The sequence below is a fragment of the Cnephaeus nilssonii genome (genome assembly GCF_951640355.1).
Source record: "Cnephaeus nilssonii genome assembly, chromosome: 12".
NCBI lineage: Eukaryota > Metazoa > Chordata > Mammalia > Chiroptera > Vespertilionidae > Cnephaeus > Cnephaeus nilssonii.
Genome location: NC_137083.1, coordinates 27939355 through 27966929, shown reverse-complemented (window position 1 = coordinate 27966929; position 27575 = coordinate 27939355). Strand labels below are relative to the sequence as shown.

Sequence of the window (27575 nt, the reverse complement as noted above, 5' to 3'; positions counted from 1 at the left end):
AATTTATAACTAGAATTTCTGTTCTTTTTATTCATCTACAGGTATTCTACTCATTTTAGCCATGGTTATTAAATTCTGAAAATATTTTTAAATATATTTTTATTTATTTCAGAGAGGAAGGGAGAGGGAGAGAGAGATAGAAACATCAATGATGAGAGAGAAGCATTGATTGGCTGCCTCCTGCACACCCCACATTGGGGATTGAGCCCGCAACCCGGGCATATGCCCTGACCGGGAATCGAACCCGTGACCTCTTGGTTCCTGGGTTGACGCTCAACCACTGAGCCACACCCGGCTGAGCATGAAAATATTTTTACGGCAAAATGAATTTTCATGGATTTTAGTTAGGAAAAACAAAGTCAGTTCTCTTTATTCACTCTAGTTATGTTTTATATACTTGCCTAGAACACTTACTTAGCAAATGAGTGCTCCTTGGACACACACACACACACACATATACATATTTACATAGATTATAATCTTAAATCCTAAAAACAACACATCCTGGTAGATTATGTTTTATTTATTTTTCAAAAGATAAAATGAGGTTCAGAAGTGTTAAGTGACTTGGCTGTGGCCACCCCACTAACAGTTGCCAGAGTTGGAATTCAAATTCTGTCCAGCTGGCCCAGAGTCAGAACATCTTGCACTACACTGCACTCCCCTACTATCTTTACTCTCCTCTCCATGTAAGAGCTGAAACAAGAAGACAGAGTGTGGTTGCCTTGTTTGACATCAGCTGGAAATATGCATGTCCAGCCACTCAAATTTTTTGCCACTCTGTGCACTTCTGAAAATGACTGAGAGGATTGATTTGGGAGTTAAAAATAATAAGTGTTAGCAGTAGATGAATTCACAAATACAGAATTTGTGAATAATGAGGACAGACTGTAGGTACAATACAGTACTTTTTATAAACTTAGCAGGTTCTTCTGCAAGAAGAAGTTGAGAAATTTCCAAGACAGGAGTATTCTTTGGTTAATAGTAAAAGTATTAGCTACCATCTATTTTTTGTTCACTTGCTACCAGGCAGTATTTAAAGTATTTTGCACATATTTACTCATTGAATCATTACAACATCCTTCTGAGGATACCAAGACAAACCAGGATGAAGCAGTTTGCCCAAGTACAAGGTAATAAGTTGGTAGAAGCCTAACTGGTTTGGCTCAGTGGATAGAGCATCATCCTGCGGACTGAAAGGTCCCAGGTTCGATTCCAGTCAAGGGCATGTACCTTGGTTGTGGGCACATCCCCAGTAGGAGGTGTGCAGGAGGCAGCTGATCGATGTTTCTCTCTCATCAATGTTTCTAACTCTCTATCCCTCTCCCTCTCTGTAAAAAATCAATAAAATATATATTTTTAAAAAATAAGTTGGTAGAACCAAATATCAAACCTACATAGTCTGACTTCAGAGACTTTGCTCTTAGGAAAATAGAAAATAAACAAATTTAAGATAAATGGACATGCTTTACAACCAAGGTGATGTAAAGATCATTATGTAGATGTTTACAAAACACCTATTTTGTAACATGCCCCTGCAAGAAATAGTGATGCTTAAAATGTGTTCTTTTCTTCACTGGAACTCATGGTATAGTGGACCATGTACACAAGACACCACAAGGATAAGTGTAGGTAATACATGTGTTGAAAGTTCTGAGTCTGGCTTCATAAAGGAAGTGATTAAGGGCAGGCTTTAGGGAGGAGGTGATGTATAAAGTAGGGCAATAAGTTGGAACAATCGCTTTTTAATTGCGTTTTGTTTCCTTGGCAGTTGGCATAAGTGTGGCACATACCAGCTACTCAATACTTATTTGGTAAATAAGTGATTAAATTATGAATCTGAACTGATAGAGATGGGAGAACATTTTAAAAAATATATTTTTAATTGATTTTAGAGAGGAAGGGAGAGGGAGAGATAGAAACATCAATGATGAGAGAGAATCATTAATCAGCTGCCTCCTGCACGCCACCCCCCACTTGGGACTGACCCCACAACCCAGGCATGTGCCCTTGACCAGAATCGAACCTGGAAGCACTATCCACTGAGCCAAACCAGCCAGGGAAAGATGGGAGAACATTTTTGACAGAAGGTGGAGTGTGCGTAAGAACCCAGGTGATACATGTATAGGGAATAAAAAGTAGTTTAACTAGAAAATGATAGTCTTTGAAAATGACCCTTTCTAGGATGAAAGTAGAAAGACAATCTAGTTTAGAAGCCTGGAAATTGAATTTTATTGTATTTGTATTATATTTAGTTGGCAGAATAATGTAAAGTTATTTAAAATTCAAATAATTCATTGATGTAGGAGAATAATGTTAGTTGATTTGAATGTTAGCAAGAATACTTTATTGTCAGTTCATCACATATATTTTTTTCCCCTTTTTCCCCCCTTTGAATGAATTCTCCTGAATAGTAATTTCACCAGAGTAGCTGAGGGACTAAAGCATTAGGGTGATAGTTGAAACTGTCTTCTTCCCTAGACAACTGCTTGATAATTCCAGGCTTACTCACGTTGTCTTAATCCTCTGAACTTCCCGTGGTGCAGTAGTCACAGGCAGGAAGTATATTATTCCCGACTCTCTCAGGTCTGTGTCCAGAAGTAGAGGGGTTGTATCTTCAACCACAGGGCTGTCTTTTTTTTTTTAAATATAAAATAATAAGTAGTTTAAAACCATCTGTTTTGAAATAAACAGTACTACGAAAAATGAACCATGAATTCGTATTGTTTAATATAGTTAAGTGTAGAATTATTATTGTTGTTTGCTTGCAGTTATATCAAGTGATGGACAATTTTGAATTAATGAAACTGTTCTGTGAGGGTTTTTCCCCCACAGAAAATCAGGAAACAGAAATGTTACAGATATATAACAATGTTCACATTTTCAAGACTAATTACTTATTTAACAATTTAACTGAAGTTGACCTCAGTAAACTGATTATACTTTCTTATAGGTTCCAAATTCCCTATAGATTTTTTCCTAGTATACAGTTATATTACATTTATATATTTACATATAAATATATTTCTTTTGCTTTAACAATTAATATATTTATTTTAGTGTCAAGCATATTCTGTGAGATAGAGAAAATAATATCTTTATTTTATAGATGAAAACAACTGAGATTTCAGAGATTAAGCTGGTATAAATATCATATAGTAGTGCTGAAATTAACATAAGAAGGCTTAGTCCTTGGTAATAACTTATGGTGACATTGGATGAGATATGTGATACCAACGCAGAAGCTGATAGGATTTTGCTCAAGTGACTGCACAGGAAAGCATTCATTGCCTAATTTATATAGTAAAGAATTGGTCTTTTTACTTGTAGGGTCAGAAGTCTGATTTGGTTTTTATTTTCTATCAACTGAGACGAGCTGTCTCAGTTGAACTCAGATTTTTCAAGTTCAAGAGACTAATTTTTAAATCTTGAATACAAGATTTTTATTTTATTTTGGGGGGGTTATTTATTTATTGTTAATCCTCACCAAAGGATATTTTTTCATTGATTTTTGATAGAGTGGAAGGAAAGGGGTGGGGGAGAGAGAGAGAAAGAAAACACGGAGAGAGAGATACATCAACTGTTGCCTTCTGCACGTGCCCCCACCAGGGCCGGGGATCAAACCTGCCACCCAGGTACATGCCCTTGACCAGGAATGGAATCTGCGACCCTTTGGTGCATGGGGTGACGCTCTTATTACTGAGCAACACTGGCCAGGGCTTAAATATGAGATTATTACTTTATAATGAAAAATAATTTTCCCAGAGACCTGATACTTCAAGTTCCTTGGATTTTACTTTTGAAGAGCCAAATAATAATAAAAGAAAGTTGTTTAGTGAGCATGAGATCAAGGAATGTTATAGGAATCGAATATTCAGGGCATTAGGCTGTGAGAACCTGATGTATTCATCTCACAGTAGGAATGATCATGCCTCTGGACTGGAATTCTTAAATTCTGTTTGCTGCAACCCCCTACATTGCTTTCTACATTTGGAATGCGGTTTCCCAGAAGGATCAGAATTCTCAGTCTCATGGCACCTTTGTTCTCTTCCCTAGACTGACTATACATGAATGGGCTCTGCCAACAATTCCCTCTGAGCTTTCCTTTGTCTGGGCTTTGACATTCTTGCTTTATATATGTTAATATATTCATTCAAGGTACCTTTACTAGGAAGTCCTCTTGGCCTGGGACTCTTGTCTCCTTAAGGTGATTTAATTTACCTACTTATAGTCTGGTCCATTCTTTGGATTTTACTTTTTTCTTTGTTCTTGGGTCTATAACCCTTAACTACATAGGCAACTAAGTAACAGAGGGAAAACTTCAACTCCATGGCTCCTGCTTGACTTATTTTGGCACCAGACTCCTGTGAATGATTGTGCTTAATGATAATCACAGCTTTGGCCAAGTGTTCTGGGTTTAGGCTTACCTACAATTCCAAAATAGAATACCAAACCAAGAAAAAGTATCTGTCCCGCTTTCAAATTTCTATTGAAACCAAAAGTCTAGGACCAAGTTGATATGTCATACATGGTAGGGTTGTCTTGCATGTCGCTTGAGGTTCAATCACTTAAGTGCTGCCTATCCCTAAATTTCTAATTTACTTAGCCCCAGGAATGAAGTTAAGGCACTTGCCCATCAAATACTTTCAGGTCATTAGAATACATGGGAGGAACCTTGATTTTTAAGACTTTCTTCTAGAACTATAAATTTTCTCACTGACTTGAGAAAATTGAGGGACAGCAGTCACTTTTTATATGATTATGTAAAAATCTTACTTTCCTGGTAATGAGGTTAAGTGACATAAGTTCCTAGGAACTAAAAATATCATTTTTATATTTTCATTTTTTTTCTTTATAAAGGAACAAGATAAAAGAGTAGAAAGTTCAAATAAAGAAGTTCAAGAAAAGGAGGCAATCATTGAAGAATTAAATACAAAAATAATTGAAGAAGAAAGAAAAACTTTTGAGCTAAAGGATAAAGTCACAGCTGCTGACAAATTACTGGAAGAATTACAAGAACAGGTTGTACAAAAGAACCAAGAGATAAAAAATATGAATTTAGAGTTGACTAATTCCAAGCAAAAGGAAAGACAGTGTTCTGAGGAAATAAAACAATTAATGGGGACAGTTGAAGAACTTCAGAAGAAAAACCATAAAGATAGCCAATTTGAAACTGATATCCTGCAAAGAATGGAACAAGAAACACAAAGAAAGTTAGAACAACTCCGGGCAGAGCTGGATGAGATGTATGGACAGCAGATAGTACAGATGAAACAAGAGTTAATAAAACAACACATATCACAGATAGATGAACTAAAAACACAACATAAGGGAGAGATGGATAATGCTTTAAGATCATATCCAAATACTACAGTTAATGAAGATCAAGTAAAGTTAATGAATATGGCAATAAATGAACTGAATATAAAATTGCAAGATACTAACTCTCAAAAAGAAAAACTCAAGGAAGAACTAGGAATAATTTTAGGAGAAAAGTCTGCTCTACAAAGACAGCTTGAAGACCTTTGTGAAGAATTGAGCTTTTCAAGAGACCAAATTCAGAGAGCTAGACAGACAATAGCTGAACAAGAAAGTAAACTAAATGAAGCACATAAGTCCCTTAGTACAGTGGAGGATTTGAAAGCTGAGATTGTATCTGCATCCGAATCCAGGAAGGAACTAGAATTAAAACATGAAGCAGAAGTTACAAATTATAAGATAAAACTTGAAATGTTGGAAAGAGAAAAGAATGCTGTGTTAGATAGAATGGCGGAATCACAAGAAGCTGAATTAGAGAGACTGAGAACACAGCTTCTGTTTAGTCATGAAGAAGAACTTTCCAAACTAAAGGAAGATTTAGAAATTGAGCATCGAATTAATATTGAAAAACTTAAAGATAATTTAGGCATTCACTATAAACAGCAGATAGATGGCTTACAGAATGAAATGAGTCAAAAGATAGAAAACATACAGTTTGAAAGAGACAATTTGATAACTAAGCAGAATCAATTAATTTTGGAAATTTCAAAGCTAAAAGATTTACAGCAGTCCCTTGTGAATTCAAAATCAGAAGAAATGGCTCTTCAAATCAATGAACTTCAAAAAGAAATTGAAATACTCAGACAAGAAGAAAAGGAAAAGGGTACACTTGAACAAGAGGTTCAAGAATTGCAACTTAAAACTGAATTATTGGAGAAACAAATGAAGGAAAAGGAGGATGACCTTCAAGAAAAATTTGTGCAACTTGAAGCAGAGAATAGTATTCTTAAAGATGAAAAAAAAGCCCTTGAAGACATGTTGAAAATACATACTCCTGTTAACCAAGAAGAAAGATTAGTTTGCATGGGCTCCATTAAGTCCAAATCCAAAGATGGTAGCTGGCAAACAGAAATAGAAATGCTCACTGAGGAAAACGAAGACCTCAAAAAACAATGTACTCAGCTAAATGAAGAGATTGAGAAGCAAAGAAACACTTTTTCATTTGCTGAAAAAAATTTTGAAGTTAACTATCAAGAGTTACAAGAGGACTATGCTTGCCTTCTCAAGGCAAAAAGTGATTTAGAAGACAGTAAAAATAAACAAGAGGTAGAGTATAGAAGTAAGCTTAAAGCACTTAGTGAAGAACTTCATCATTTGCAAAGAATAAAGCCACCTACAGCAAAAATGAGAAGTTCAATATTTGATGACGACAAAACTTTTATAGCAGAATCATTGGAAATTGGTGAGGTGGTTGAGAAAGATACTACAGAACTTATGGAAAAACTTGAGGTAACCAAGCGAGAAAAATTAGAACTGTCAGAAAGACTGTCTGACCTTTCTGAACAATTAAAACAGAAACATGGTGAAATTTGTTTTCTAAGTGAAGAAGTTAAATCTTTAAAGCAAGAGAAAGAGCAAGTTTTATTGAGATGTAAAGAGCTAGAAGTCATAATTAACCATAATAGGACAGAAGATGTAAGTGGATGTGATGTTCAGTTATGTTCTTTAAATGATGGAGTTGTGACTATGACAAGCAGGGAATCTGGAGGATCAGTTTCTAAAATAAGTAAAGATTTTGGTGCATCAAAAATAGTGGAGGATGAGAAAATACCTTTTGAAAATATGACTATTGGGAAAGAAAGCAAACAAGAACAGTTGTGTTGGGATCACTTGCCATCTGTGACAAATGAATTATCACTTGGGATAACTGAACCAAGTGACAATGATAAACTTCAGCAGGAACTTAGTGTACTTAAATCAGAACAGGTATGTTTACTTACTTATATATGCTAAAGCACATTGATAATGTATGCTTCATACTAAAAAAAAGTTTTTGTTTTCCTAAAACATAAATTAACCTCCTTACAGGAGAATGAAAGTGAACCCTATAATATAGTTTTCATTTGGGCCTGTCATTTATTTATTATTTCTCTTACCTGTTTTTTCATAAACATTGTTGGCTTTCTTTCAGTTCATCTGTGTTGTACATTCTGCTCAACAAATAAATAAAAAAGTAATGGTTTCACATTTTCTTTGAAAAGGCAAGAATTTAAATAACTATGTTCAGAATATAAACTTTACAAAAATTATATTTTTACTATTTTGTTACAATCCCAAAGATCAGTTTCAGAATTTTAATTCATACTGGTGTTTTCAAGGTTCCACAACTGAAAATTAACTCTTAAATTTAAAGTACTCTATATAGTTGTTCAGTAGTTATGAAACTATATTTCCCTGAAAAAAATCTCAATTTAAGCCCTAGAGTTTTCTTTGAGTATCATTATACCTAAAAGGGGAAAAAGTATTAATTCTAAATACAGTTAAAGAATGCATGTAATAAGTAATAATAGATCACTCCCAACAATTTATATTTGCTAGATACTAATATTAGAAATAACAGGAAAATTCCACTGGGTGTCTTATGTAATGATATTAACTCAATCTTTGTGTTTCTTTATTTATATAACAAGTATTTACTGAATCTCTTGCCAGGTATAGGTGTATAATGGCAAACAAGAGAAGGATGATTCCAGATCTCAGAGAGCATATATATTCTGGTGATGGAGGCAGGCAGTATACAAGGAAACAAGTAGAGTAGTTAAAAATAGTGGTAAGTCCTAGGAAGAAAATAAAACAATTAAGGTGATAGAGAACGAGGGGTAGTGATGTGGCAGCATTAAATAGAGTGGTCAGGAAAGGTTTCTTGGAGGAAGTGACATTTGAACTGAGATCTGAATGAAAGGGAGGAGCCTACCACAAGGAAATCAGAGCAATTGTGAAGATATAGATGAATTTGAGTTGCAGAATAAAAGTGTGTTTAGTTGATTTTGAGAGAGGAAGAGTGGAAGAAGAGTTTGAAGAAGTAAGAGGCCAGATCTTGGGGAGCCTTATAGCTTTTGTAAGATGTTGAGAGGCCCGATGCACAAAATTCGTGCATAGGCAGGGTCCCTAGGCCTGGCCCGGGATCAGGGCCAATCTGCGGGTTGACCCACAGGGCAATTGCCCCCCACCCCCACCCCCACCCCACCCCCCACCCCCGCTGGCACCCACCTTGGCTGGCCTGGGGCCTGCGGGCTGGGGGCAGCTCCTGCGTTGAGTGTCTGCCCCCTGGTGGTCAGTGCACGTCATAGCGATTGGTCTTTCCACCGCTCTGTCGATTTGCATATTAGGGTTTTATTATATAGGATGCAATAGGAAACCACTGGAAAGTTTTCTCTTTATTAGTCTAATATGTCCATATTTATAATATATCATATGTGAAGATAGTTTCCATTTTAATAACTTAAATAATTACAAATTCAAATTGCATAATTATTAATGATTGCTAAATATCTGAAATTATTTTCAAAACCTTAAACTGGTTTTAATTTAATTTTTAAAAAATATATTTTTATTGATTTCAGAGAGGAAGGGAGAGGAAGAGAGAGATAGAAACATCAATGATGAAAGGGAAACATTGATTGGCTGCCTCCTGCATGCCCCCACCGGGGACTGAGCCCGCAACCCAGGCATGTGCCCTTGACCAAAATCGAACCTGGGACCCTTGAGTCCGCAGGCTGACACTCTATACACTGAGCCAAACCGGCTAGGACTAATTAATCCTAAAATATCAGAAATCATTTAAAAAGCATTATTAGAAGAGGACCTAAATTTGAAGATAATAAAATGGTCACATTTTTTCAATAGGAATTTTATTTCCTCTACTAAAGATGACATTAACTTACAGAAAGTGAAGAAAGGCAAGCCTGTAAATTGTCCCTGCCCACTCATCACTACCAAGACAAACCCCCTGATTGGTAGGGAGGAGAGTGAATATGTGTGTATGGAAGGAAGCTCACAGAAGAAACTGATCAGTAATTTACACAACAGTGACACCTAAGAGCAATCGAAATATGCTTAGAAATAATGCTAAGGCCACACAAATTACTACTCCTGGGACTAGATAAACTTAGTAAATAGAACAGATATCTCTCACTGAAACCAAAATAAATGTGGCTGTTAAGATTTTTTTATAATTAAAGGTAACAGATAATTTTGAAGTATAATTCCATATGAATATAATTAGGAAATTTGAGCAGGAGGAAAATAATATCACAGAAGTCTCCTCAATGTCAGGATTCAAGGAAGAGGGAGGAGTGGCAGAAATGCTACTGATATGATTGATTATTGATACTTGGGGACAACATGGATTGAAATGTATATGTGTAAAATTGAAGGTAATAATTAGAATTGAAAAAGGTATTGGCATTTAGAAACTACAAGAGGAACTAGAATATCAGCTCTTTGAAAGCAAGAACCTGTCTGCTGTATTCCTAGGGACTAGAATGATGTCCGACACAAGATAGGCAGTTAATAAGATTTCTTAAATGAGTAAATAAAAGAAAGAATAAACAAAACAAAGCCAGTTTATCAAGAACCAACAGTGAAACAGCATAGGCCTTCATGTTAGATTATGTTTTCAAATTTATATAGGTTATTGATAATATTCTTTTATGCTTTTTGGCAAATATCCTTTTGATATTTGGGGTGGGAAATTAGGGAATTAGATCCTTACCCTTTAGAATACAATAACTCCAGATTGGTTAAAGATGTTCACACAAAAGGAAATTAGGATCTTGATAGGGAAAGACTTTTAATGAAGACAAAGATACACAAGAAAAGATTGATAAATGTCATTATATCTGTTTTACAAATAATACTACAAAACAAGTTGAAGGACTGGGATTACATATTTGCCACATATAGTAAAAAAGAGGGGGAGGTTAATCTGAAGAAGGTGTAAAGAATACTAATGTAAGAAGAGGATTAAAAATTTAAAATTGAACAAAGGATATGTACAGACATTTGTCTCATAATAGGAAACCAAAATGGCTAATAAACATGAAAGGATACTTTTAATTTTATACATTGATGTAACAAGAAAACAGCATTTTCTAGCCTTAACTGGTTTGGCTCAGTGGACTGAAGGGTACCGGGTTGCGGGCTTGATCTACAGTGGGGGGCATGCAGGGTGCAGCCGATCAGTGATTCTCTCTCATCATTGATGTTTCTCTCTCTCTCTTCCTCTCCCTTTCTCTCTGAAATCAATAAAAAATATACATATATTTTTTTAAATGTGTAAAAAAAAAAAGATGGATTCATTTAAAAACAATAAAACAAAAACCCCCAGCATTTTCTACCCATCAGATTGCAAAATAAGTCTCAGTAAAAAGTGTAGTGAAGCTATGGGGGCGATGAGGACTCATACACTGCTAATGCCAATATACTTTGGTATAATTATATATAAAATGTTTTGGTAAAATCTAATACAGTTAATGTGCATTAGCTACAACCCAGATACTACATTTCTAGGTGGCTCTCAGTGTGGTTCCTGACCAGCAACTTCAGTATCACTTGGAAACTGGTTAAAACTCAAATTCTCGAGCCCCACACCAGATATCCAGAACCAGAAATTCTGGAGGAAGGGCCTAGCTCTCTGTTTTAATAAGCACTCCAGATGAATCTGATGCGTACTAAAGTTTGAGAATCACTACATTAGGAAAGCACTGGCACATTTTACAAGGGATGTCTATAAGAATTTATTGCAACATTTTTTGAAATATAAAAAAGTAGAAATCCAGTTTATCTCCAGAAAGGACATGGAAAGATTGTGGTGTATTCATATATACTATACTACAGTTAAAATAAGTTAACCTGTATCTACATGGATAACTTTCAGAAGGATATTGCATGAGAAGAGTGGTTTGTAATATAAATACCATTTTGCACTATTTATATGAATTCCTTAGAATGCTAAATATAGTACATTGTCTACAGATATGTTGAGAAGTGACAGTATAAGTAGTGGACTGGACTTGTAACTAATGTGATAATGATTGTCTCTGGGGAAGGAGGAATGGGAATATGGTAGATTAAATTTTATTTATATTTTTGTTTTAAACCAAAAAAAATGTGTAGGGAAGAGAAATCTGTTTTAAAAAGACAAAATATTAGTATTTGTTAATATGGGGTATGAATACATAGATGTTTATTACAATTTTTTTGTATTTCTTTACATTTAAAATATTTTTAAATAAAAATAAAAGATGATGCCATACTGGCTATACCAAATATCAGAATTTATTATAAACTTGAGCTAATGAAAGCATTATGGCACTTTCCTTGAAAAAGATAAGTAGATCAATGCAGCAGAATGAAAAATGAGAAAAAAATTAGACTTCACTTTTCTTACATGAATTTTTAAACTGTAATTTCATGTGTTTTCCATTTTGTGGTCAGTATATGCAAGAAAACAGAAGTTAAATTATTTGATTTGTCATTTTAAAATTTTCTAATGTATATACACTCACTTTTAAGAATGATTTAAGGCTACAAATGGAAGCTCAACGTATATGCCTCTCTCTGGTTTATTCGACTCATGTGGATCAGGTTCGTGCATACATGGAAAATGAAAAAGATAAAGCTCTTTGCAATCTTAAAGAGGAACTTATTTTTGCTCAAGAGGAAAAAATCAAGGAACTTCAGAAAATTCACCAGTTAGAGATACAGAATATAAAAACACAGGAAACAGGTAAATGGTTTTTGACAAAATTGTAAGTACTATGAAGTAAATATGTGATTCTGTTCTTGTCTTAGAGCCCATAGAGGAAGGTAATTGTATATCTCAGTCTTGGATTCATTTGTTTATCAAGTGCTTATGAAATCTAAAATCACTGAAATATGTTCCCAAAGGAAGTCAAATCCAGTGGGAAAGCAATATAAACTGTTAGAAAACAGTAGGACAGTTTCTATAATAGAATGAATAGAAAGAATGGTAGGAAAGAGGAAAAGTCTAGTACTTCCTTGGAGGATGAGTAAGGTCAGGCAGTGGGCAGGAGTAGGGAGGTTGGAATTTTAGGGCAGGCTCCTGAGATTTAAACCTACAGGTGTGACATACCGCATCCAAATTGGAGAATTGAGAGTGCAAGGTGTGTGAAAAAGTAGTGGGGGATAAAGCCCAAATTATTAGCAGGAGCTTGATCAGGAATAGCTTTATATATAAATATTCTCTGCACACACAGAAAAGTGATTGTGGTATTTCACTAAGAAATTTGTATTAAATGTCTTTCCTTATGTTTATCTTAGATGCCAGTCATGAAAGCAAGTTATCGACCCTGCAACATATTGAACAAATTAAACAACTTGAAAGACAAGTCCAAGAATTAGAAAAACTCATATTCTCTTTGCAGCAACAGTTGAAAGAAACTGAAGAAAACTATGAGGCAGAGATCCATTGTTTGCAGAAAAGGCTTCAAGCTATTAGTGAGTCCACAGTTCAGCCAAGGTATCCATCTACTTATAATTTCATTTAATAGTATTTGTAGCTTAGTAACACTCATAGGATGGTTGTTTTAAGGGGGGAAAAGTAACTTAAGTAAAGTTATTTGAAAGAGATGGGATGTAGTAGTATCAAGAAATAAGAACAGGAGGTAGTAATCTTAAAATGTGTAAAGTAATGTTAATGTAAACCAGACATTTTATTATAGGAATTTTACTTACACCTATATTTTATAAAGGTGATGGTTGTTATTAATCTGCTGGATTAAATAAGGCAGTGTGAATGTACTTGTTGTTTATTGTATGCCTAGTCTTTACTACTTTGATGTGAGGAATACATGAAGACTCTAAGATACGATCATTTCAGTCATGGCTGGACTTTCCCCACTTGATTGTCTAATGTTCAGATTCACCATGTCCAAAATAAAACTCTGGTCCTCCCCTCAAAATATGCTTCTTCCACAGCATCTCCATCTATGGTGACTCCTCTTCTCTCAGACCTCACTTTCACTTATCAATAAATGCTGTTACCTGTACCTCCAAAATACATCCAAACTGTACCACTTCTCACCACTCCTCTGGTCGCTGCCATCGTCATGTCTCACCTGGATTGTGGCAGCAACCTATCTCCCAGCTTCTACCTGAACTCTTCCCCAGAGTCTGAACTCAACACAGTTCCAGAACTTTGCTTTTAAAATTTAAGACAGATGAGGTTATTCCAGTGCTCTTAGGTTCTTACACTGCTATTATGGGGGCCTACATGATGAGTCCCTATTAACTCTCTGACTTTATCTCCAACTGACTTGCCTGTCATTTACTGTTCTCAAGCTAGTCTACTTGAGATCGTCAAATCGTGGATATACTCCTGCTTTAGGGACTTCTCATTTCTGTTCCTCCGATTAGTGGACATTTGATCCTGTTAAAATGTACATGGAGACATTTGGTCCATACCAAAAGGTCTTTGATATTTAAATCCCCCTCTTGGGCAAGATTCAAACACCAACGCATCTACCTAACCTCTGTGCCATTACCAGCTAGACTACTGAGGTGAGAAGGGTCATTATTGGCAATACAGTCACCACGTAATTATTCAACCAATAAAACATGATAGTATTTTTTGTGTATTAATCTTGTAAACCAAGAATATAAATAAACATTATGGGCCATTTGAACCCAGGGACATTTTCTAACCATGGATGTTTTTAACAGGATCCAATATCAAGGTCCATTTGACATGGACCAAATATATTCATAGTTGTTTCTGATAGGACCAAATTTCGAGGACCTTTTCATGGGAACCAAACATTTCAGTGGACATTTTGAACAGGACCAAATGTCCTGCAAGGGTTCCTTTTACCTAAGGGATCTTTCTCCAGATGCTTGCATGCGCAACACACTCATCTCCGTGGGGTCTTTATTCAAATGTCATGTTTCCATGAGAACAAATCTGAGCACCGTTTAGGTTAAAATCATCCCTTAGAACCTGTGTCCTAGTTTTCTGCTTCATTTTTCCATATTACTTAATATTATTTATTGTATATATAAAGTTAAAAACAAGAGAGAGTGTGTGTGTATTTTGAGGGTAGTTTGTTTTGCTTATTGACTGTCTCCTGTGAAGTGTTAGAAAGGTGGAGGTTTTTGTCTATTTACATCACTGATATATCCCAAACCTTATAACAATTCCCTATGCACAGTAGGTGTTCAATAAATATTTGTTAAATGAATAAACAGTTAATAATACTTTATTTGGGAAGTATACTATAGTGTATAACTAGCTCTGTAAAGTCCTCAAGTATTTCATCTAACTGCTTGGCTCTGCTGTCCTTGGACTGATGTCTTTATAGACACTAATCTCAAGACAATTTTTTTTTTAGACAAAATAGTGAATGTCCACAGTTCCTTGGAAGCAGTATGCTTCTCCTTTGATCCAGGGTCTGTATGTAGGTTTTGGAATTGTTTACCCAGCATTGGCACAGCCTTTTAAAGCTTCCATTTTATTTGAAATCAGGTGTCCCCAAACTTAATCATGCATCAGAAATTTAAGTTAAATTTTGAATTTTATATTACTGAAACAATATTATTTTTTAATTCTTAAAATTACAGACTCAATAGCTTTGAGATGGAACCTGGACACTTGTATTTGTAACCAGGTAATTCTGATGCAGGCAGTTCATGGATTACCACTTGGAAACCACTGATTGGAAAGGAAATAGGTAGATAGCAAAAACTCTCTAATAACCAGCTAATATTTCAAATAGCCTTCTTTTAATTAGTGATGCTTTTTCTCCAAAGCATGAAAAAAGGGGAATTTTCTGAAATGTAGGCTTACTTTGCTGTTCCTGCATTTGAACTTTTGCCAGCTTGCCACCCTCTCTCAGAGTTTCTATACTCAGTGGAAATGTAGAGAATACCTTTCAACTAAAACCATTTCTTCCCTCCCCACCCCATTGCCAAAGAGACATTTATTGACCACCATGCTCACTCTTACTAACAGTGTCATTTTTTGTAACTGCCATCATACATTTGGACACAACCATAACACTTTTTGAATAAAGAATGTAGTGTTTTCCTAAGGTAGACATGAACTAGTTTAAGAGAAATAATTGAGTCATTCATTTAACACATTGGTTATGTCATACTAGAAGCCTCTTAGGGATATAGTATGGGGTTAGAAGGACCATGGGCATAAGAGCAGACAGACCTGCATTTGACCACCTCTGATTTGACTTTTTATTGCCTCTGTTATTTGGTGCAGATAATTTAAGCATCTCAATAATAATAATAATAACAATAACCACTCTTAAGATTGTGAGGGAAGAGCCTTGGCTAGATAGCATGGAAGAAGCTTTAGATGTATATAAAGCTGCCCTTTCCCTCATGGGACTTCTATCTAATCATTGAAACAATAATTATTCACAAAATAATTTTTTAAAAGTAGTGATTGGGGAATGAAACATGGTGATACAGCCGAAGTGCTAGAATTTAAACCCATCTCTGTGTGGTATTTTTCACTGTCCATCCTGTACATTTTTGTAATATTGGAGTGGCCTTAGGAGAAAAGGAAATCAAGGAATGGATATGAGGCATTGGGGTGGAGTAATGTTGGGAGCAAAGCAGAGGAGAAAATCCAAGTTGATTTTGTTGTTTGGGCTTCGAGAATATGGATAATAATGGTGCATAAGTATAAATAAATAAGTCAGGTTGGTGGGGAATGGAACCTTAACTGTAAGAGGGGAGCAGTGAATTCGGTGTTAGCCAGTTTTTTTTTAAATTTGGGATAAATAATTTCAAAGGCTATAAAACTACAGAATGAAGTCAATGTAACTTAGTAGCACTTTTTTGGAGTTTGTATCTTAATGGCTCAATAAATAATCAGGAGGGTTTTCTAGGCTATGACAATAATAATAAAGACTGAAACCAAGGGTCAGAATAGTGCATATAAGAAGCAATTAGGAAACAGAGACAAAATGTTGAGGAAGATAGGAGAACCAGGAAAGGGCAGAAAAGAAAGTCAAGGGAGACAAGTTTTTCCATTTGTTTCACATGAACATAGACTATGAATATAGAACATGAATAGGTGATTCATAGCAGAAGAAACCTACATGGCCGATAGCACTTGGAAGGACATGTCATCTAAAAAATAAAGACACATGTGTTCTAACAAAGTTTTAAGACTGTTAGAACTTCATGTTGCTGAAGTTTTGAGAAAATACTTAAATGATACTGTTTCAGGAACAAAATTAATATAACATTTTATACTCTGGAATTATATTAAAAAATTTAAATATTAAGCCTGACAATTACAATTTTATAATATAAAAACATCCATAGATTATATTTATGAGGATCTGTATTGTAGTATTATTTGTAGTAGTGAACATTTGGAAACAAACAAATGTCTATCAGTAGGGGATTAGTTATGTAAGGTATGAAATGGGACAATGACAACTTGTATCTGGCCTTTTGGGGATGGCGAACTGAAAGAAGGCAATGGGAGAAAGAAAGGAGGAGGTGGGCAAGAGGAGGGTGGAATGGAGAAGGCGGCATGGGTGCACACGAAAATGGGAGTGAGAAATATTAGCTAAAAAGAAAAGTTTAATTTTTACCCTTTAATTTTTTACCCACAGTTCCTAAATATTAATCTCACCTTATTTTTATGACCTAAGTTAAGTATTCTAGGAACTTTTTTACAAAATACCAAAAGGTAACACAGATTAAAAATAAAAACATTTCAGAAGTGACTCTGTATAAATTAAGAATCTTCCCTTCACTGTCACTGCTTCCAGTTCCACTAGAGGTAATCATTGTTACTTTTCATGTGCATTCTTCCAGACTTCTTTTTTGGTGTGGATGTGTGTGCATATAAATAATTTTTAATAGAAATGGGATCTTATAAACTTTTTTACTTAATAATGTTGTAGATAACATTTTAAAAATATCTGTACCTATAAATAGCTTTGTGTCATACATTTGTAGTAGACTTTAGAAAATGACATGATCCTGACCAGTCTTTCTCAGTGGTTAAGTGTCAACCCATGTACCAAGAGGTACAAAAGACTGAAGCCAAGGATCAGAATAGTGCATATAAGAAGCAATTAGGAAACAGTGCTTCTTATATGCACTATTCTGATCCTTGGCTTCACCTGTTCAATTCCTAGTCAGGGCACATTTTTGGGTTGTAGGCTCCATCTCCAGTAGGGGGTGTGCAGAAGGCAGCCAGTCAGTTTCTCTCTCTCTACCTTCCTCTCCCTAAAAATCAATAAAAACATATTTAGAAAATAAAATAAAATGACATGAAATTCATTGGTGATGTTAAAATACTCTTTCAGTTATGTTATTTTACTTTTAAATGGAAAATAAATAACTAATATGGTTTAAAATATAATATCTGTAACTCTTGACCTATCATTTTTGTTTCCCCTGCTCCAGTACACACATTCATGCATGCTTTAAATTTGGATTATCAGTAAAACTCACAACTCTAATTATTTCACCCTCTTTTATTTATATTTAGCTTCTCCATTGATTCAGTCGTAATTACTGAATCTGATGTACGGAAAACCATGCAAACTGAAAATTGTCTAAAACAGAACATGGATGGTACAACTGAGGTATTATATCTTTAAACTGTAATGTGTACTTATTTTTTTCTTACTGTCATTTCTATGTCTGTGGTTTAATAATTATCCAATAAATAGTTGCTAAGAAGTAAGAATCATAAATGTGAGGATAATACCTATATAAAATACCCAGAAGAATAGAGGGGTTTTTCCCCCTGAATATGATCTAGTTTAGAACTTGTTTTATTTTGTATTATATGGGCCGCATAACGAATTAGTTTCAGTGCCTTGGCCAACAGCTTTTCTTATCGCCATGGGAAGTTGGACCAGACCATCTCTAGAGTAGGGTTTAGGAATCTCCTGAACCCAAGATGGTAGGTTGGGACAGTGGATGAGGCTTCCTTCAGCACTGGCCATGTTATATATACAAGCCCTAATCTTTTCCAGTATATGCCATGTAGGTAAACCACCTTCTGCCTCTCCTCAGTGTTCTGTCTATTTCCCATTTATGGTGACTTTTTTGAGAATTATAACAGTAAAACCCTGGTATTAGTAGATTTTTAGTTCTTAAGTCCCACAGAAAATAAAGATTCTTGCTCTCTCTCATTCTGGATGCAAAGGAGAGATGTTGGCTACCTTTTTTATTTTTTCACATTCATTCCATTTGGAGTATCTCTTTGTATGACATTCAGATATTTAGTAAAGAAATATTTTCATGCTGAGAATACATTTACATTAAAAAATGAATGGTTTTTTTCTATTTTTAAAAATAATTTGTATTTATAGACAATTAGATACTATTCATATGTACCAAGAAGGAAATTTGCTTATAATTTCACTAGAGGAGTGGTGCCTGAAATTCGTGCATGGGGGTGTGTGTCCCTCAGCCCAGCCTGCACCCTCTCCAATCTGGGACCCCTCGAGGGATGTCCGACTGCCCGTTTAGGCCCGATCCCAGTAGGATCGGGCCTAAACGGGCAGTCGGACATCCCTCTCACAATCCAGGACTGCTGGCTCCGTACTGCTTGCCTGCCTGCCTTCCTGATTGCCCCTAATCGCTTCTGCCTGCCAGCCTGATCACCCCCTAACCACTCCCCTGCCAGCCTGATTGATGCCTAACTGCTCCCCTGCCAGCCTGATTGCCCCTAACTACCCTCCCCTGCAGGCCTGGTCACCCCTAACTGCCCTCCCCTGCAGGCCTGGTCCCCCCCAACTGCCCTTCCCTGCAGGCCCGGTTGCCCCTAACTTCCCTCCTTTGCTGGCCTGGTCACCCCTAACTGCCCTCCCCTGCAGGCTTGATCGCCCCCAACTGCCCTCCCTTGCAGGCCTGGTCCCTCCCAACTGCCCTCCCCTGCAGGCCATCTTGTGGCAACCATCTTGTATCCACATGGGGGCAGCCGTCTTTGACCACATGGGAGCAGCCATCTTGTGTGTTGGAGTGATGGTCAATTTGCATATTACTCTTTTATTAGATAGGATGAGCAAAGCTAGCCACTGTTAACATTACTTAAAATTAATTAAACACGTCTTATTCATTATATTTAAGAAGTATCTTTGTCCCACCCTAGAATTGTATGTTATTAAATATAAATATGTAAATATTTTCTCACTTTGCATCTTTGTTAAGTGCACAGTAGCAAGAACAATTATTTAGTAGAAGTATACATTACAATTATTCACTAGAATTATTGTTTTTAATTAAAAGAGTGAAACTGAAATTTATTAATTAAAACTTCTCAGAAGTTTTCTAAGAAATACTGATCTTTTGAAGATATTTGAGAGTAGAAGTTTATAAATAAGTTGTGTATAATTAGTTTAAATAAATATGTCATATTTTACTTTTTAATTTAGTTTTCAGGTGGTGGATTTGGAGTGGAACAAGAAACAAATATGGTTAAGTTGTTGGAAAAACAGTACCAAGAACGATTAGAAGAAGAAGTAGCTAAGGTAAGTTTATAGTTTGTCCAGAAGATTATTGTGGTTTATACTCCCTTGAGTCTTCAAAACATGTAGGTTTTATTGATGGTAACACACTTTATTTTTTTGTTATAAGTTTCATACATGGCTTGTCTTTAAGTTCTCAGATACACAATTGCCTTTAAGTGGAACATCCTGTGACGTTTTCTTTGAGAAAAAGCATTCTTTTCTTGATGGGGAATAGTAATCAGAAACTTTTCAAAATAACCAAAACAAGTTTTTATAAATTTGTTACCTTGTGAATAGTAGGAATTTGGCCTTCCTTACAGGTGTGGAATGTGGTAGGAAATGAGAAAAAAAAGTGGTTGGTCTTTTATATATTACCTTTGCTTACCTTTTCCCAGAGACATTACTGTGATGTTAATGACTATAGATACTCTTAGCTGCTATGCCCAGAACCATTCTTTTAAACTCTTGAATACCAAGTATATTACCTAGCCTACCATTATGATCCCATTTATTTTGTCTTTGTATTCTCTTTAAAAATTCATATACCTGATCAGGTTTTTATATTGCAACAGTTGAATTCTGAGTTGGTCTTCTTATTTATTACAATATATCACTGTTACAATATAACAATCCCAGTGGAGTATATATATTTTAAGGTGGGAGGATTGATAGGATATACAGGAAATGCATGGGAATTAGGTTAAACATAAATTAAATGAAGAGGTTAAGACCCAAGGAAATATATGGGCCATCAGGACTTAGTCACCTCTGTACCTGAATTGAATGTTTAGTTCCTGGAGATCAAACTAAAAAGTGAGGCACCATCTTTTATATAGCTCTCATTATATAGTTCTTTAGAAAAATATCGGTTTTCTCTACCTGGCTTTTTACTTAATGCAAAAGAAGCACAAACTTTCATTCCTTTTAGAGAATTTCATAAGTATTTTCAGTTAACAGTAACCCTTAGTAAGAGAGATAGCAATGGCTTAAAATTCTGTTTATTAAAAGCAACATTATAGAGTGCCCTTAAAAGTCTGAGCTTCTTTTTTTATATATATAAATATATTTTATTGATTTTTTTACAGAGAGGAAGGGAAAGGGATAGAGAGTTAGAAACTTCGATGAGAGAGAAACATCAATCAGCTGCCTCCTGCACACCTCCTACTGGGGATGTGCCCGCAACCAAGGTACATGCCCTTGACCGGAACTGAACCTGGGACCCTTGAGTCCACAGGCTAACGCTCTATTCACTGAACCAAACCGGTCAGGGCTAGTCTGAGCTTCTTTAGTGAGCTCCGAACTATTCAGAAATTCAGCTCATTTTTGGGGGACAAAAAAAAATTCAAAACGCTAAAATATGGGACTTTTCTATTCTGTTTCATTCTGGCCCAAATGCTTTCTGGGGAATTCTTTTCACTGCTTGATTATGGTTTCTATGGAATTAGTGGGAAAACTCTGCATTGTATAGAAACCCAAAGCTACCTGCTAACAGAGAGCCTGCACTATTTGGATTCTAGCCTAGGTTGGCCACCAGAGGGTAGTGTTGTCATTCACTAGCCAGTTCCTGTTGCTCCATGCCCTGTAGAGATGACAAATCCTAATATATACTCCATTATTATTTTTTGATTTGTAAAGCATCATTCCTCCATAGGCTCCCCACCCCTCAGCTGTTTCAAAGAAAGCTCAAAGAAGCATTAGCAAGCAAGGAGAGCTGACCTGGCAAAGTGTACGGTGGTTTGATGGAAGAATGAAGGTGGACATCTGGAATAAAATTTGTGGACTGAGGGTAGGGATGGCACCCCCAGAGTAGGGAGGACTACCATGTCTGTAGTGAGCAATGAAAACGGCTCTACCCAGTGGGGTGCAGTCATGCATTTGTTCCCATAAAGGATAGAGAGTGAAGATCAACGTTGGATGTTTGCAATCTAAACATTCCTGTTCTGTCCAGCACTGTGGTGCTCCAGAAAGGCCTACTCAGTCTGCCAGGAGCAGAATGTGCTTCTTACTCTTTAGGGAACTGGTACAAATGAACCCCTGAGCATACCCCAGGGATGGGATGCTGGGAACCGCTGAGTCCTGAGATGGCGCTGGGAACAGGGCAGAGGTTACAGGTGGAACCTTTTTACAGACAGCTGAAAGAAATTATAAATACGCTATACTGAGACATGGGAAGGGGGTTAAGTCATTAATGGGGGTAAATCAGAGGGGAGTATGTTGATGGTATAATCCTATCTAATAAAAGAGAAATATGCAAATTGACCATCACACCAAGACACAAGATGGTCGCCCCCATGTGGTCAAAGATGGCTGCCACAAGGTGGCCTGCAGGGGAGGGCAGTTGTGGGAAGTTAGGGGTGACCAAGCCAGCAGAGAAGGGCAGTTGGGGGTGACCAGGCCAGCAAGGGAGGGCAGTTGGAGGGGACCCAGGCCTGCAGGGGAGGGCAGCTGGGGGGGGGGGGGGGACCAGGCCTGCAGGGGAGGGCAGTTGTGGGCGATCAGGCAAGCAGGGAGGGCAGTTAGGGGTGGCAAGGCCGGCAGAGGAGGGCAGTTGGGGGAAACCAGGTCAGCAAGGGAGGGCAGTTGTGGGGGGCCAGGCCTGCAGGGTAGGGCAGTTGGGGGGGGCAGTCCTGCAGGGGAGAGCAGTTGCGGGGGGGGACAAGGCCTGCAGGGGAGGGCAGTTGGGGCGGGACCAGGCCTGCAGGGGAGGGCAGTTGGGAGCCAGCAGTCCTGGATTGTGAGAGGGATGTCCAACCGCCCACTGGGATCGGGCCTAAACGGGCGGTCAGACATCCCTCAAGGGGTCCCAGATTTGAGAGTGTACAGGCTGGGCTGAGGGACACCCCCTCCCCATGCATGAACTTCATGCACCAGGCCTCTAGTAATAAAAATTTAAAAAGCTTGATAAAAATGACAACTGTTGGAATCCAAGGGAAACTGAGAATTGGCATTATCCTACAACATAAGCTGGAGCTGTGCCCATCTCCAACACAGTCTGGGCATATGCTAATTTCCTTCCAAGTCTCCTCCCTTATCAAACATACTGCCATAGCACCTATTTTATTTTAAGCTCTTCTTCCAATAATCTAGCAATGTAGGCATTGTCTTCAACAATTTACAGATGAAGAAACTGAAGGTCGGATGTTCAAGATTCCATGGTGAATGAGATGAATACAAGAGCTGAAATGAAGCCCTGTGGCTCTAACACCAGGTCCCTTTGCTATGCTTTGCTGGTTTCCCAAGAAAAACTGGATGAATATGCACCTAGAGATGTGAGCATGCATATCTACATAGAGCCTCAAAAGGATGCTCACCTTTATCTACCAGTGTTCTTGCCAATCGAGAGGAGTCCAGAGCTTTGTTGCCTGTCTGCATTTCTCCTGGCTGTTCCAGAGTGGAGTGGGTGGTGACCTGGGGCTGCTGTAAAGGAACTGGGCCAAGAAGGTCTCCTCTGGTTGCTCCTGTCTGACTGTAGGAGTAGAGGAGGTTTGAGAAACCACAGCCCAGAGGGGCAGGGAGGACACCTTGTTGGAGACACATTCAGGAGCCTGTTGGAACAAGGCTTGGAGGAAAGCCACACCATTACCACTAAGACCATGACAGCATGTACATTTGGTTAAGGAATGGAAGTAAATTATGGATAAGAAAGACTTTCTCTTGACATGACTGCTATGGGCCTTTTAGAGTACCTTTTTGTTTAGTTTATTGTTGTTAAAAACAAGACCATCATCCTGCTTTAGATAGAAAATTCCTGTCTACTACAAAATTGCAAGCCCTGAGAAAAGTCCCAAAGAATGGTTGATTTTACAATAAAACAATAGCATGTTGTGAAAGGATGAGTAGAGTGGATGAAAAACAGTTCTACTGAAAGAAACCTCACAGAGTAACTGGGCACATCAGGGGGGTAGTCACACTCCAGGCATATAAATTCTTTTATGTTGAATCTATTGGGGTGACATTAGTTAATAAAACCATATAGGTTAAAGTGCACAGCTCAACAAAACATCATCTGCATAGTAAGTACAGTGTGTGCCCATCACAGAAAGCAAAGTCTCTTTCCATCCCCATTTATCCCCCCTTGGCCCTCTTCAACCTCTACCCACCCACCCTGCTCTCTGGCTGTCACCATACTGTTGTTGTGTCTATGTGTCTATCCTATATAATAAAACCCTAATATGCAAATCGACCAAATAGCGGAACGACCAGTAGTTATGATGAGCACTGACCACCAGGGGGCAGACACTCAACGCAGGAGCTGCCTCTGGTCTGCATTCCCACCAACAGTGCATGAAGGTTCCCCTTTTCTCCACATCTTTGCCAGCACTTGTTGTTTGTTGTTTTATAGATGATAGCCATTGTGACAGGTGTGAGGTGATATCTCATTGTGGTTTTAATTTGTGTCTCTCTGATGATTAGTGACATTGAACATTTTTTTTTCCAAATATATTTTTATTGATTTTTTACAGAGAGGAAGGGAGAGGGATAGAGTTAGAAACATCGATGAAAGAGAAACATCCATCAGCTGCCTCCTGCACACCCCCAATTGGGGATGTGCCCGCAACCAAGTTACATGCCCTTGACCGGAATCGAAACTGGGACCCTCAGTCCGCAGGCTGATGCTCTAGCCACTGAGCCAAACCGGTTAGGGCAGACGTTGAACATCTTTGCATATCTCTCTTGGCCATCTGCATGTCCTCTTTGGAGAAGTGTCTATTCAGATCCTTTGCCCCTTTTTTAAATTGGATTGTTTACTTGGTGTCAAGTTGTTTACATATTTTGGAAGTTAATCCTTTATCATATGTATCATTTTCAAATATGTTCTCCGATTCAGTGGGTTACCTTTTCAGTTTGTTGATCGTTTCTTGTGCTGTGCAGAAGCTTTTTACATTAATGTAGTTTCATTTATTTTTCCCTTGCCTGAGGAAATATATTGGCAAAAATATTGCTAAGAAATGTCTGAGGTTTTACTGTCTATATTTTCTTCTAGGATTTTTGAATTTTGCTACTTAAATTTAAATCTCTAATCCCTTTTGAGTTTACTCTTGGGTATTGTGTAATTTGATGGTCTAGTTTCACTTTTTTGTATGTATCTGTCCAATTTTCCCAAAACTGTTTATTGAAGAGACTGTCTTTACTCCACTGTATGTTCTTACCTTCTTTATCAAATAGTAATTGAGCATAAAGGCATGGGTTTATTTCTGAAATCTCTATTCTGTATCATTGATCTATATGTCTGTTTTTATGCCAGTACATGCTGTTTTGATTACTGTGGCCTTGTAGTGTAGTTTGATATTAGGTAGCATGATTTTTCCAACTTTGTTCTTCTTTCTGAATGTATATTCTGCTGCTTTGGGATGAAATGTTCTGTAAATATCAAACATCAATCTGGTCCAGTATGCCTTGTTGATTTTCTGTCAGTAAGAACTATCCATTGATGTCAGTGGGGTGTTAAAATCTCTCAAAATGACTGTATTGTTGTCAATCTCTATCTTAATGCCCACCAAGATTTTCTTTATATATTGAGTGCACATATGTCTACAAGGGTTATATTCTCTTGTTTGATCAATTCCTTTAATTTTACATGTTGTCCTTCTTTGTCTCGTATTATGGTCTTTGTTTGAAGTCTGTTTTGTCTGATGTAAGTATTGCTACCCCACCTTTTGTTTGTTTGTTTGTTTCTGCTTTTTTGGAATATTTTTTTCTATTACTTCGCTTTCAGTTTGTGTATAGCTTTTGTTCTGAGGTCGGTCCCTTTTAGATGGGTTTCAAAGTCCAGGCATGCTTTATCTCAGACTGGCAACCAGGCTTCCCCCAATGCAGATTCTCTGTGGAGTGTCCCTTGAAATAAAGTTATTGGTGCAGTTGGTTCTCAGAGGCTTGGATTTGTCAGAGCCAAGGCTGCTGGTCAGAATTTCTAAGTACCTATGCTGGATGGGACACAAAATAAGGAGGGATTTAGGATCATAGTTGGAGTGGAAATTACACAATAGTATAAACCAAGTATTTCATTCTTGGAATTTATTGTAAGGAAATAAGACAGGATATGAACAAAGATTTTTGTCACAGTGGTGTTTAAAATCGTGTAAGACTGAAATTAGTCTAAATGTCCAACATAGAAAATTGAATAAATTTATAATATATCTGTATAATCTGAAACTTTAAACCCATTAAAAATTATATAGTGTATTTTAACTTGAAAATATATTTACTATAGTCAAGCTATAAACTCAGATACAATATTAGAATTTGACATTTTTATAAGGAAAATGCATATCTATATCTATTCATATCCATATTGATAATGAAAGAGAGTCAGAAAAGTATTACTAAAGTGTTAGTGATTTGTCTTGGAAGAGATAAACATATGGGCTTTTATTTTCTTTTTTCTAATTTCTGTACTGAACATTTATTGCTGTCATTGTAAGAACTTAAAAACTTTTTTTTTTAATTTAAAAAGGCAGGGAGTATAAAAAATACTTTTACATTAGATTCATTGTAAACTAGAAAATCCTTTATCTCCATATCACTTTATCATAGGATTTCTTTTATGAGGTCAGGCTTTTTTCTAATTCATGTATTTTTTCTTTCATTTTTTTATTATCTTTTAATCTATTTTTTATTTTATTTTTTCCACCACCATTTATTCCCTCTATGCTCTCTTCCACCTCCACCCACAGCCTCCACACCCTGCAATCACCACACTGTTGTCCATGCCATGAGTTCTCGTTTTTTTTCTTTTTTCCTCAATCCTTCTCTCCCTAAACTCCCTCCCCCCCTCACCAGAGTCATGTAATTTTAAATGGTACCTGCTTTTTAATTTCTGCTGGTATTTAGAAATATAATCCTTTTTTGTTTACTTTATTCTTTAGGTCATTGTGTCAATGAGTGTAGCATTTGCTCAACAAACTGAACTATCTAGAATATCTGGAGAAAAAGAAAATACTTCATCATCGAAAGAAACACATGCTCTTTGTCAACAAGAACAACATTATTTAAATGAAACGAAATTACTTCAGGGTCAGCTTGGTTTTCAGACTTTTGAGACAATGGACATGAAATGTAAAGAAGAATTTAAACCACTTAGTAAGGAGTTAGGAGAAGATGGGAAGGAAGTTCTGTTATCAAACAGTGATAATCTTGATGACATACTTGAATCAAAGGACCATGAACTGACTATTTCAGAAGAACTGTTCTCCAAAGATAAAACATTTCTAGCCAGAGAATCTGTAAGTATGCCTCCTTGAATATAAAAACTTATATAAAACTGTGACTTTCTTCACTATACAAATATTAGCAGTGATGTCGCTTAATGGAAAAGGAAAGTATGAAATCCAGTCTTAGGATTCACACGAAAGTGTTTTATTACTTCTAAGGTATATGAGTAAATGACTTAATATTATTATTAAATAAAACAAGTCTGGTTCATAGTATCCTTATTTGTCTTAACACATTGTGCATGGTAAAATCTTAAGTTATACCTATATTAATTTTGTTTTAGGCAGTTCAAGATTAAGTATAATTTGACAATATGAATTAATAAATTTAATATTACTTAATTTAATATGATACTATCACAAGAAAATAGCTACCAATTTAAGAAAACAATTTAAAGCACTCTAGTCTGTATATACTGATTCTTTTTATTTACTATTCATTAATGGAGGATCAATTCTGTGTCTATATCTCAACTATTTGTGCCATTAACAGAATAAATTTTACCTCTTAAAATTATTTAAATTCAAATTTTTGATTAATGTTCAGGATAGGTTATATCTTGTTAGTGGCATATTTAAATAA

At 36.6% G+C, this 27575-nt stretch overlaps 1 protein-coding gene across 5 annotated transcripts in view; it reads left to right on the top strand.

The window, feature by feature from the left end:
- The window catches only part of AKAP9 (A-kinase anchoring protein 9), a 128016-nt gene that overhangs the window by 35351 nt on the left and 65090 nt on the right, over positions 1 to 27575 (top strand). For 4 of the 5 annotated variants that reach the window (XM_079785751.1, XM_079785748.1, XM_079785752.1 and 1 more), the window contains exons 8-13: positions 4861 to 7245; positions 11836 to 12049; positions 12604 to 12802; positions 17810 to 17906; positions 19707 to 19802; positions 26648 to 27004. In XM_079785751.1, the coding sequence (XP_079641877.1) occupies positions 4861 to 7245; positions 11836 to 12049; positions 12604 to 12802; positions 17810 to 17906; positions 19707 to 19802; positions 26648 to 27004 (3348 nt within the window). The remainder of the gene's footprint in view (positions 1 to 4860; positions 7246 to 11835; positions 12050 to 12603; positions 12803 to 17809; positions 17907 to 19706; positions 19803 to 26647; positions 27005 to 27575) is intronic. The other variant, XM_079785750.1, reaches the window with a different exon arrangement.